Source organism: Pholis gunnellus (assembly GCF_910591455.1).
Source record: "Pholis gunnellus genome assembly, chromosome: 8".
Taxonomy (NCBI): domain Eukaryota; kingdom Metazoa; phylum Chordata; class Actinopteri; order Perciformes; family Pholidae; genus Pholis; species Pholis gunnellus.
The window spans coordinates 4,668,464-4,682,097 of NC_136534.1; the positions used below are offsets into that span (position 1 = coordinate 4,668,464).

General features: G+C 44.3%; 1 protein-coding gene across 1 annotated transcript in view; it reads right to left on the minus strand.

Moving 5' to 3' along the window:
- Positions 1-2,702: 2,702 nt before the first annotated feature.
- snrka (SNF related kinase a) overlaps positions 2,703-13,634 on the minus strand; it is a 44,509-nt gene continuing 33,577 nt past the window's right edge. Inside the window, 6 exon segments of the mRNA XM_079164587.1 lie at positions 2,703-5,288; positions 5,291-5,326; positions 5,328-5,874; positions 6,223-6,326; positions 6,482-6,677; positions 9,755-9,889. Coding sequence (XP_079020713.1) covers positions 4,677-5,288; positions 5,291-5,326; positions 5,328-5,874; positions 6,223-6,326; positions 6,482-6,677; positions 9,755-9,889 — 1,630 coding nt within the window. The 3' untranslated portion in view covers positions 2,703-4,676.

The following is a 13,634-nucleotide window of genomic DNA, read 5'->3' on the forward strand; positions in this document are numbered from 1 at the left end:
AACGGTGGGATAAACAGGTGGTGAAATCACAGATGAATGCTGTATTATGACATTGTTTCTGTTATGTGTGTTCTTTGGGTTGAGTTGAATCAGTACTGATTACAGCCGGATTATCCAAATGTTAAAGTTTGTTCACCCACAGTTATGAGTAACGGTGTAAACACAGTAAACCAAAGCCTCCAGTTATTAGCCTACTGGCTAAACTATCAAAGCTGCTCCTTATTGACGACATGTGATCATCTTGAATTGTGCACTCCAAGTAAAGAAGCAAATAAAGCCGTAAAGTTCCAGTCTCATACTCAAGCGAACACCTTATTGTGAAATCACGACTCAGTACATCGGTGGTGTTGAAATGTTAAACACTATTTTACTTTGAAAAGCTTCGTCATTCATGTGGTCTGAATTCTGCTCTTTGAACTTTTCACGAGGTCATTTCAAAAAACGTAATTCATTAAAAGAAATGTTTAAATGCTAACAAATTCAGAAATAAAATAAAATGGTCTAATAGAGATAAAAAGCTATAAACATGTTGCTAAAACGTTTTCATTTTTGGATATGTGATTGTAATAAAAATCTTGAAAAAGATGACCGTTACCAAAATAAGATTTAGAAATTCAAACTTCAATGTGTGGATCCCAAGAAGAAGCAATCACATGTTTAATGCATACATGTAGTGGATTTATATTTCAACATGAAGTCTACGGTAGAGCTTAAATCACACAATGAGGTATTGTGTTGCGTATCACATTGAGATGATGTCGCTTCCTTTTTCTGCTTCCACAGACTTGTTGTAATGTTGTCTTCCGTTAGCATGCGTCGTGACCAGGGTATCATCACTCAGTACTATTGAACTCTTGTAACACCCGCGGTGCCTTGAATTTCAATCTGAATATTAGTTTTTTTCTATGCTGTGGTATTTACATGACCTAATGTATTGAAAGTGATGAGAATAAAGTATATTGAAAGCTTATAAAGGAGGAAATGAAATGAGTCTGTTTCCTTGTTGATGTTCAGTGATTCATCTCCTGTAATGTTACACCTATTCTTTGGAGTTCAAATGACTATCAAAATATGTATTTATGATATATATATGTACATTATGTGTATATTTGTATATATATTTTAAAAAGTCATATTTAAAAAAAAACCTCAGTATGTTGATGTAGTATTTGACATAGTATTGTATGTAAAAAGAAAATGCTAAAAGGTTATAGCACAGTATGTCGAGAAAAAGTGAAAAACAAACAAGTGTAGTATGTCGAAATAAGTCATAAAACAAGTTATAATATAGTACTGTCAAAAAATGAAAAAAGTAAAGTTTTTTAAAAAGGCATGATTTAGTATGTTGCAAAAAGTAATAGTAAAAACAGGTGAAAGTCATAGTATATGTTTAAAAAGTCATATAAATGAATAGTTGTAGACTACACAGCGTAGTATAGTATGTCCAAATAAGTCATTAAAAGTCATAGTGTAACATGTTGAAAACAAGTCAAATTTAAATAGTCAAAATTATAAGTTGAAAAAAGTCATAAGAATCCATAGTAGGCTATAGCATGTAGAACATGTCATTAGCAGTAATATTATAGTATGTCTAACCCTGACATGCTGCTCATATTGAATGCCTTCACAGTATGAATTCCCTCATAGTGTCGATACCAAATGTTAAACTACAGATCTATTTAGAGTGTCTCATTAATACATGATTAATCCTTAAATGTTTCAGAGAGCAGGGAGTGTATTTAAGTTTTACAACATTCGTTTTTGGAGAAAAACATCTGTTACAATTATCATGTCCTGTTTTACAGGACATACAAAGACATAGAAACATAAAAGCCATAATGATTTAAATATATTGTATTGAATTTGAAAATGGCATGAACATAACCATGTTTAATCATTGCAACCATTAAACGCTGTCCTCACTGCTATATCATAAGAAATCATAATTATCAATATTAATTCAACATTTACCACTTAGAACACAAAACATTACATAATAACATGCTTTATTATAAACTAGTCAATAATCAGTCAGTGATCAGAGTTTTCTCACATCCTCCAAATCACCCTCAACCTCATCTTGGAAGAACAGATCTAGGGTCTGTTGCATATCTGAACATTAGTTATTCTGTGCTCTGGTTTTTACATTATGTAATGTATCGAAACAAAGTAGATTGAAAACTTCAATAAAAAATTTAAATGGAAATGAATCGGGTGTCCAGCTGCACCTGCTGTGTGTTTGGCGCATTATTGGATTGAAGCGCTCGAAGCCCGAAACATGCTTCACACCGCGGACCAGGAACTCGCCACGTGCGAGGGAAGAGTGCGGCGAATTCATAGAAAGATCAACTCTGAATACAAACTGGGAGCGTTCCGTCTGCCGTCGGGTTTGGGTTACTTGTGGAGAGGCTGAGGATACAAACCTCCTCAGTGTAGCGCGATGATGAACCGACTGCTTTTCAACGCCTTCGATGACCCTGATCACAGCCTCACATGTTGGTGGGGACCAAACCGGAGCTCAAAGAGTTAAATCACAACCACCAGGTGGACACAAACACGACTCCCACTGGGGGACACGTGCTCCGTCGCTTTAGTGCTGGAACGTGTTCTCCAGGACTCGAGGATCACCGGTTCATCGCCCGGTTTGAAGAAAAAATGAAATCAACCAAGAAAGACTCAGAAGGCCACACGTATGAGACAGTATTCCACATTTTATTTTTGGATATTACCATAGCTATATGCAACTTCTGACGACAGGTATCAACTACAGAATAATACACTGAATATTTCTGTCGGTTCAAATTCTTTTTTTTTCTTCTTTTTTTTTTCTTCTTTCCTGCTGCTTTTTGGTCCAGTAACATGTTCTGGTGGCTGATTCTGTGTCACTGAATGTCAAACATTGAAACACATGCACGTCACTCACCCGGATACAGTCGAGTAAGACGACAGACGGACCCGACAGTATGAACAGGCTTGGTTTGTTTTTAGCTGAGACACCCATACAGTAGTACTAATTATCATAAGGCTAGATCACTGTACAGCTATGCACCAGAGGGCTCACCCGGCTGTTCTAGATGAGGACAAAGAGCACCGTATTTACACTCTATGTACATTTGGTTTGAAAAAGAACACACGGAGAGAAAGAGACATTTCAGACAGAGCCTTCCTTTTTTTCCTTTTTTTGTTTTCCGTTCAGTCCAGTGAGGCTGCACACGTTTGGAATAAAAATGTTAAAAAAATGAAACTAATAAAAATGTTTCTGTACAGATAGCTGCAACACACCGTATAGCTTATTGCCACAGCCCGTCTGTCTCTGGGCTCCTTTAAGAAGCTGGAAGTCTTGAGCTCATCTGTTATGGGATGTTATTCTCTCATTCTAACCGGTCAGCCCCCCCCCCCCCCCCCCCCCCCTACATATTTCAAACAGCAGATCGCTTCCGAACAAAAATGTACAAGTTTTTAAAAATAAACTTTACTTTTCAACATACTTTATATATACATACCCCATACGCCCACGTGTACAGTAAGCTTTGGGTGACACGTGGGTGCAGGTGGGACTGAGAGAAGCCAGCGGGGGGGAGGGGGGGTTGATGGTGAGAGTCAGACGCGGCTCATGTTCTTTATCAGCGACTACAGCGACACATTTAAAATATGAATAAAACAAATAGGAACATCTCATTTTACATGTATGGACAGCAGTAATGTTTCAGAGTGCGCCATTAACACTCATTCATCCAGCGTCTGTAAATAAAGAGCCGCTGCCAGATCTAACGGGGTCTAACGGACGAGCTGAAATCATTCTAGTGGAAATCTTTTTCTAAACAACATAAAACGGATTGTCTGAGTGCAACATGGAGTCCAGACTGGAGTTAAAAATGAAAAACTTCTCTCTTCCTGCGTGGATTCATAGAAATGAAATCCACTTTATAATCCGGCTGCCTGGCCAACATTCAGAGTGTGAGGGGGGGGGCGAGAGTGTTTCTGATGGAGGGTCAGCTGCCTGCTACTGTACCAGTAGTTACTGGAGCAGTACAAGTACCACTGAGTGTTAGGGCTGCTGTGACGAGGGGAAAAAAGACATTTTAACAATAAAAATGTACTATTTAGAGGAAACAGCAGTGTTTTGGGGCTAAAGTTGTAATTATAAATTTAATAAAAAAGTCATATTATTTTATTTAACCTTTATTTAACCAGGAAAGTCCCACTGAAAGGTTATTAGTCATAACCTTTCAAGAAAGTCACAATATTATGAGAATAAGTTCTTCCGACTTTATTCTTAAAATATTTTGACTTTTTCCTCAAAATTACAACTTTTTTAAATGACATTTAGGCTCTCTCTAAATATTACAAATGTTTGGTGAAATTACGACTATTCCTAAATTATTTCGACTTTGTCTCCTAGAATGACTAGTCGTGATATTGAACTTTTTTCCCCCTCACAGTACGGCTAAAAGATGTGTACTTCTACCTTTATATTTCCAATCAGTGGTTTCAATACGTTGTAGAACCAGCACACTAGCTTCACTGACGTGGTGCGACGTGAAACTAAAGAAAAGGGTCGTAAGCACACTGACAACAGTTAAAAACAAGCATTAACAGGAAGGTGAAGGCGGGCTCTGCTCCAGCTGAACACAGCGAGTGATCCGACGTGAGAGGGACTGAGAGGGGGCGGGGCTTCAGATGACCTGGCAGCAGCTGGCCGGGGCCGAGGTACAGAGCAGGCCGTCCCTGGAGCCCCCGCCCCGCTGGATGTTCACGGAGATGGTCTTCTCGCACAGAGGTAGTTGAAGCACGCCGCTTTTCAGAGCGCTCAGGTTGCTGTGAGCGTCCCTGCCGTGCGGGGCCGTTTTGCGGTGGTGGTGGTGGTGGTGATGGTGATGGGGGGGGTGGTGATGGTGGGTGCGAGGCAGGGCGGCGGTGGTGGGGAGGGTGATGGTGTCCAGGCTCCCGGTGGAGCCGATGCACATCCTCCAGGCTGATTTCTCCTGGATTTTCACGCTCCCTCCTGAGAGGCCGCGAGGATCTATGATGAACTTACCCCCTGCCCCTGCCCCTCCCCCTCGACCCCCCCGCCCCCCGCGGTGATGCTGCAGCTGGGAGCTGAGGCACAGACTCATCAGCTTCAGGCTCTCCACCAGCTCGGTGCCGCGGCTCGCCGTGCGGGACGAGCGGGTCAGAGAGCTGAGGGAGGGGCTAGTGGTGCTACTGTTGTTACAACAGCTGGAGGGGCTGTCCTGTCCTTTGCTGCCCCCTCCTCCTCCTCCCCCATTCCCACCTCCACCACCCCCTCCTCCTCCTCCTCCTCCTCCTCCTCATTACCACCCCCCTCCTGGAGGACTCCCCCTGTCCGGACCAGAGGTCCCCCCTCCTTCTCCGGGAGGCTTGCTCTGCCCAGAGCTGCTGCCTCCCCCGTTGCCCCCCGAGTTGCCGGGCGGCCCCTCGCTGCTGTCCCTCCTGTTCCAGCCGTAGCCGAAGCCCGAGTCCTTATCCAGACGCCGCCGGTGGCTCTCCGAGTCGTCGTCGCTTGTCTCGGAGCTGGAGCACGACGACCCTCGGCCCTGGCTCTTGCGCCGGTGGTAGCGCTTCTGCGTGGGCCCCGGGGACGAGGAGGAGGAGGCGGCGGCGGCCCCGGAGCCCACGCCGGCGGCATTCCCGGCCATGTTCATCTTGAGACGGCTGAGCTTGGGCGGCAGGCCCTCGTCCATGTCGAAGTCGTCGTCCGACTCCCCCTCCTCCTCGAAGATCTGGTTGAGCACGGGGGCGCTCTTCCGGGAGGTGAGGCGGTTGGTGATGGAGGGGGGCTTGCGCCTCAGGATCACTTGAGACGGGAGGGGGGACGGGTCCCGCTCTTCATCCTCTTCATCCTCCGCCAACCTGAAAAACGCACAAGACTTTATTTGTTAGATCAAAAGAGGATCGAAGCAACGCCATGCCAGACAATGTTGAAGGGCTGCAACTGACGAACATTTACTCGATCAAATAATACTCTTATTTTCTGCATCAATCGATTGACCGGTCTAAAAAGAAAACACTAAAAATGTACCATCAGACTTCAAGAATCCATAGTCCAAAACCAAGAAATATTCAAAATACTTTTTTCTAGAATCACTACTGATTATTATCAAAATAGGGAGTCCACTTCTATCTCCTCTGGTTCTTAACAAACTTCTTTTTCAGTAATAAATGGACATAAATAACGACACCACTGAAGCTGAATCCCACCTGAACAGGCGGGTTCGCTGCTTGGCTGCTGCTGAGGTGGATGCAGAGGGGGCCCTGGTGGAACCAGACCCAGGAGCGGGGCCCGACGCAGCAGCACCGGCTCCCTGGAATGAGACGGACATTTAAAGAACATAATAAAATAAAACAGCTTTAAAATACATCAAAACAGGATGTTAAGTATCCAGTGCAGAAACTAACTGAGCCAAACATTCCCAGCGATGGGGACGGGACGGGACGGGACGGGGCGGGGGGGGCGTACCTGTCCCGGAGAGTCGGTCACCGTGGTGTCCTCGCCACGTCGGCCCAGCTCCATCAGGCCCTTGGAGCGGTGTCCGTTGAGCAGGTTCTCTGCGCTGCGGGCCGGGGACTGGGGGCCGCCGGCGTGGGAGATGGAGGACGCCGCCAGGCTGTCCTCTATGTCCTGGTGCATGTCCACTCTGGTGGGCCACGACTGCCTGTAGAGTTATGACAGGAGGATCCCACTATGAGCTTCATATTTCATCCATTCAAATAAAAAAATCAAAACTCTTCTTAAGCCTTTGATCAGTAATTATACAAACGGAGCAGAGAGGAGAGGCGGAAATCAAAGATGCTGAATAGAAGTCCACTGAGATGATGGAAATGTCAAACGATACGCTGTCTGACCCGAGTGGGACGAATAAATCCACCTCCTCCATCACTCCACTCTGCTTTGTTTGATCAGGACTCCTTTTACATAACAAGCGCAACAGATGTGAATCTGATTACAGGTCAATTATGTCTACGCTGTGTTTATATTCAGCGTCGGTCATCGTCTCCAAACGCTGTCGCACAAAGGTCACACTTTGTTAGCTAAACCACGGCTCCTCCATTCACCCACAGTGAGTAAGCCCCCCGATGGAACAGAGTGTGCCTCCGGTCTCTAGACCCGGAAGGGAGGAGGAAGAGTTTATCCAGCCGGTCACAATGGAGAGAGAGAGAGAGAGAGAGAGAGAGAGAGAGAGAGAGAGAGAGAGAGAGAGAGAGAGAGAGAGAGAGAGAGAGAGAGAGAGAGAGAGAGAGCTGTGAGATGTCATAACATTATACTAGTGCAGGAGATACGTGTCCTCCTGTGACACTGACAGAGTGTCAGCCTTTAGGAGACTCATCACTTGTCATCACTCCTTAACACACAACTAAAACAATACATAGAAAGGACTCTCAGGCTCTGTTGAAAGCTAAAGTTGTATAATGGGAGGGAAGCCCTGCTGTTTATCCTCACGTCACGTCGGCTAACATGTTGGTGACATTCTGGTGTAAATAAACACAAAGGGGAATATCGAGGTCATGTCCATATATATCGTACCAGAAGTGTTTTAAATCCCTCAAACACGTGTGACAGACATGTTATGGAGACAGGATATTCTAGTTTAAGAATAAACAAGTTAAGTGCTACAGCAATTAGCTGGTGAGCAGTGAAACAGAAGCCCGGCTTAAACATCCATTCTGCTGCATCTGATGACTAAATACATGAATAAAAACACACCTGCAGTGTGTAATTGGCTGTACCGACATTGAAAATTATGATCTCAAGTGTGACACCTGCTCACCGGTTGTCTAATGTTTTCCTCCGTGTGGACTGGAGGCCGAAATAGAAAGTTAGAATTCAGCCTGCTTACCTCTCACTCACTCACACACACACACACACACACACACACACACACACACACACACACACACACACACACACACACACACACACACACACACACACACACACACACACACACACACACACACACACACACACACACTGTAATCTATCTGATAGGGGCCTTATCCACAGTGTGGGTCACACTGAGCCAATTAGCAGGTCTCCCTTAAACACTGTACTCTCAATCTTCTGCACAGGGATCACAGCACAGGAGGCTAAAGGCCCATCTCACCAGAGCTCACAAACACCAGCTGCTTCTCCTCTACTGAGAGGACGGAGGAGGAGAAGCACCTTCACATGCACCACTTTGTCAAGCGCGAGAATAGAGGTGGCCGTAGTCCTAAACACCTCGGGAGGTACAGACGTTCTGATGCAGTGTTCCTCCACAGAGGCCTGCTCAGCGTTGTCACGTCCACTGTTGGTGCCGGTCACTGTTGCTATGTCTCATGTCTCCTCTTTACCTGTATTTAACCTTTGAATCTTCAACGATTCCAAGAATAGAATTGAGTAAATAATAAACCTTGCATATAAAAAAAACCCAAAGGTATTATTCTTAGACTTGTTTCACCACCACAGCTGTGCCGCTGAAGCCTCCTCACTTCCTTATTTGTTCCTGTTCCTTTTATAACTGCACGCCGTCCGGCTCTCCCTTCCTTTTAAGAGGAACAATGTTGGCAAGGAAGCAAAGAGTGGAACAGTTGGAAAGCTGAAGTTATAAACCAGGATGTATTTTCTTAGTTTATACATTCATGACGACTTTCATCCCTTAACCTCACCAGTGAACGGGAAGAATGTGAAACGTTAAAGGTTCTTTCAGACATTCGGAGCATTAATGGAGCAAAAAACAACAAGTATTGTCTCTGTAAAGATATAGTGGAGTAATGTCTACCAGAGGAGAGAATGAAGTGACTCTGCCTCTGTGTGTGTTGTTATCTGAGCTTGTTTACATAGCCAGGCCGCCAGTGTAGGCCTTTTAGTGCACAATAGACTAAATATAAGAAGTGGACGTAGTTATGCCGTTATGAAGCCTTGAGTTTGGGGTTTTCGCCGTCGCCATCTTGACTTTTTGCAACTGGTGAACCAAAGTGACCATATTTCAACTGCGGAGGAGTGACGTATTGTTATAGCAACCTGTCAATCACAGTAGCCCCACCCTAAAGCATCATTTACTAAATGAACATCATGCTGTATTGAAGAAGACTTGAAACTAGAGATTGAGACCATAAACTCATGTTTACAATGTTTACTGAGGTAATAAATCAAGAGAGAAGTAGAGTCATCTTCTCATAGACTTCTATACAACCAGAGGAGTCGCCCCCTGGTGGCCACTAGAGAGAATGCAAGTTTAAGACACTTCCGCACTGGCTTCACTCTTCAGAACAGGTAGCACGTAGCATGTAGCACGTAGCACCCACCCTCCGGTTCCCTCACATTTACTATCCACTTATCCACGTTGAGAGCTGTGTGGAGGTGATACCTTTGATCTGAATTTTTGGAATCATCACCTTTAAGTCAGGATATGGAGTATCTGTTAACTATTCCCCTCCCACTTCTTCTGCTCCACATCGTCCCCTGAGCCCTGCAGGTGGAGGCCCAGTGACCCCAGAAATGGAAATGAAACCTTTGGAGATCTAACTTAGTCTTAAGCAAATGTGTCAGGGCTCTGCCAAGGGGAGCCAGACAGGCAGTGGCGCGAGATAGGTCAATTACCCTCTTCACGGCTAACACCATGACTCAGATTATGATGATGAGCAGTGATATTTCTGCTTCACTAGAAGAAGAAAAAATCTGGAATGATGCACACGGGCCACAGCCTGAGGAAGGTCGCCCTTCAGCTCAAATATAAGCTTGTTCCTTTACCTGAAGTGGGCCTTGATGTTGCTGGGACTGGAGGAGCGGGTCTGGACCTCCTTCTCCTGCTTCTCCCTCAGGATCCTCTCTGCTAGCAGGTAGTATGTGGCTGTGATATGGTTGTACTTGTTGGTCTCCAGGGCTCTGAAACAACACATTGTCAACTATTACAAATGGAAGACAAGACGTGGGCAAAGGGCATCTTCCTAGGGCTGCAAGGACTATTTTTATTGTAGATTAATGGGAAGATTATTTAGTCAATTAATTGATTGTTTTGTCTAGAAGATAACGGTGAAGAATAAAGTATCCCCCCCAGTCCAAAGTGACCTCTTTATGTGTCGGGTTTTGTCTGACCAACAGTGCAAAAACAGGATTTTTAGTTTACAAAACCCCAAAAAAAGCCGAGATTGCAGATTCATTTTCTGTCGATAGTTTAAGTAACTGTTGAGCGGCTTACAACAAAATCGTACGTAAACATCACTTTCCATTTCATTCATTTTTCATTCACCGCTTGGTCTGTGGAGCATCGATTTTCAACAAGCAGTTTTGATGATAGCACTACTGCCAGCAGTAGTTATAGTGCTCTATAACAATATAATAAGAGTGCTCCAATATGGAAGCAACAAACCATGACGTCACACAGTCTAACGCTTCTAAAGGCCCAGGCTATATCAACTGATTGTATGATCTGTCCCCATCTGTCAATCACAGTAAGCCCGCCCTAAAGCCTACTCCTCTTTATGGTCTGTTTGACTCTAAATGGACCATCATTTACTAAATGAACATCATGCTGTATTGAAGAAGACTTGAAACTAGAGATTGAGACCATAAACTCATGTTTACAATGTTTACTGAGGGAATAAATCAAGAGAGAAGTAGAGTCATTTTCTCATAGACTTCTATACAACCAGAGGAGTCGCCCCCTGCTGGTCAGTGGAGAGAATGCAAGTTTTAAGACACTTCCGCATTTGCTTCACTCGGCAGAACCGGAGGTTGCCGCTGGTTCCCAATACAACAGTACATCACTGTGAAGCGTGACCTGCTGACCCTCTGTGACCCAGATGGAACGTGTGAAGTCGGTGTAAAGAGAAGCACATTCCTCCAGGAAGCATTAATGCTTCACCTCTGCATATTTATGAAAGTGATGCTGCCAACAGCAGTACAGCCGTGAAGGAGCCAGAGCATTTCTGTTCTGCAACGATACAGTAAATACCTCGGTGCCTTGGATACCCTTTGGAGGAGTCATAACATGTTATGTATCTAATAAATCAATCAACATATTTCTGTTGATTCACACATGTGGTGACCAGTTCACGATGCCTAATGCTGAACGGTGCAGTGCTGGGGTCTCTTGTTCACTACACCATGTGCTTTTGGTGTATTATACTATATATATATATATATATATATATTACTATATATTGTGTTGTGCTGCTGACACTGTTCCAGAGTGTCAAATATTTTTTTAAAACTGAAGAAATACCATAATGTGTAGACTAATGGCCTTTAAATACCATAACAGCAAAGAGAAGCAGTCCTTTGCTTCTAATACGTCTATCTTGGACACATGCCGTTTATAAAAATAATAACCTGAATCCATTTCAAATTTGCTGCCGATGTAGTGTGCCGTGAGTGTGAATTCCACACTTCCAAGTTCTGCTGTTGTCTTGATAAAAGTCGTCAGTGTGAAACATCTGCAAAGGGAATTTTCCTTCAGAAATGTGGTGCCACGGCTTCTTTTAATCAAGTGGGGGCACAGCTAATTGACGGGCAGGCCGGGGCCATCGTGTGCTGTGGTATGAGAGCCACTCAGTACTCCTACCTCTCTGAAGCTGACTGTAGTGAATGAAAACCTCACAGACTTTTTGTGCCACGCAGTGTGTGGCAGCCAGGCAAGGTCTCTGCTGTGTGACACTTTCAGCTTATGAAAGAGCTACTGTATCAGACAGGAGGAGAGAACGTGGGGTAAAGCACAACTGTAGTGACGACGCCACACACACACACACACACACACACACTCTCTCTCTCTGACACGACAGATGCATCAAAGTGATGCTCAGTGGTGGGGGGGGGGGGAAGCCTGTGAGCTATAGATATACGGTTTGTCTCTTATCCACAAAGCATCTATACGAGAGACACGAGTGTGCTCGTCTGTCAGCACACACGTAAGCGCTCCCTGTTAGTATGGAAACAGATCTACGACGTATTTGTGGTGGTGTTGTAGGCAAGAGAAGAAAGACAAGGAAACGGGCGCAAATGGAGAATGTCGACTCAATGCTAGGATTGCAACGGGTCGGGGGAATTCTGAAAAACATCTGAAAGGGGGGAGTATTGAACAATTTTAAGTGGACTGATTTGGGGGTAAAACACACCTTTAAGGAGTTTTTCCCCAGAGGACGTCGTATGTTGCACAGACTGTAAAGCCCCCTGGGGAAAATGTGTTATTTGTGACTCTAGGCTATACAAATAAAAATCCAACTGCATTAATATGAGCAATACCAGGCTGTATGTCATGTTAATTGTCTGCCCATTTCATTGAATTGTAAACAAGCACTTCATTCAGCAGTCGTCATCCTCCAGATCCCGCCTACATTAGCCGCCCCCAGAGTGCAACTGGTCCTTGCCTTTGGGAACGCTCACACCAACACAGGCAACAGGCTGACCGATGCAGGCGTGTGTCATGGAGGACGTTCGTGGACAGGAGATGGAGGTCTGAGAGGGACATTGTGTATTTGGAGACGGGTCATACGGAAGGGTTTTTTGTTCAACTCAACTAAACTGTTTCTATTATTAGGAGGGTTTACAATGACTTTAAATACAACCTGAGCAAATAATTCACCTGCTATTTACATTTTATTACAGTTAGTTCCCATGAAAAGTTTCCACTTTGAATATTCAGAACTATTCATAACCTTCGCTACCTCAGTGGATACTCAAAGTGGTGTGTGTTTTCTCTCCATCGCACCACAGGCAGCATACATGAAGGCTGAGGTGAGCTGTAGGTAGCAAGTGTCAACTTGAAATGGTGACTCTGTAATCAACAGCTGTTCTCTCTTTTATTCCCTTTTATTTTCTCTTATGCAACTCTTTCTCGGCGTGCAGCAGCACACCAGGTTTCTCTCATAGCTGCAGGGTAAACGCGTGTGCTGTGTTTTAAGGTGAAGTGAAACAGAAAACTCACATTTTACGGAGGCACAAAGTGGAACAGTGTGACTGCCATCAAACTATGACTTTGATAAGATGCCAGCTAAAGTACCTGGGTACTGGCAGTGAAACCAGTGGTTGCATTAAAAAGTTCTGTCACAATCTATTATTGCCCTTGATTTTACATTTGTAAATTAAAATAAGACATTGGTGTATTTTAAAGGCAGAGACTGTGATTCTAATCTATTAAGCTTTTGGTCAAATTCTTCGAGCATCTCCTCACGGTCCGCCGGCTGTTGTTCATACAGCCCCGTCTCTGTAACTAAGAAACAAAGTGGATCAGATCGAGCCACTACGGCTGTGCCGAATGTCTTTATTGTTTTTACATTCAAACTTTCTATGTTTATTCATACAGGTGTGAGCCTCCCTGTGTGTGTGTGTGTGTGTGTGTGTGTGTGTGTGTGTGTGTGTGTGTGTGTGTGTGTGTGTGTGTGTGTGTGTGTGTGTGTGTGTGTGTGTGTGTGTGTGTGTGTGTGTGTATACTGCTGAATTACCAGTGGTTTTGCACAAGGCTTTTGAATACACTTGTGTTTGTGCAGGAGGGAGTTGTTGATGATGATGTTAGATTATACCCTGATGACAGTGTTGTATTTCAATAGATAGACAGATAGCCTGTTAGAGCCCTACATGCCCCTCAATTGGCCAATCAAAGACACAACAGCTTAATTACTGTAGATTGGATTTG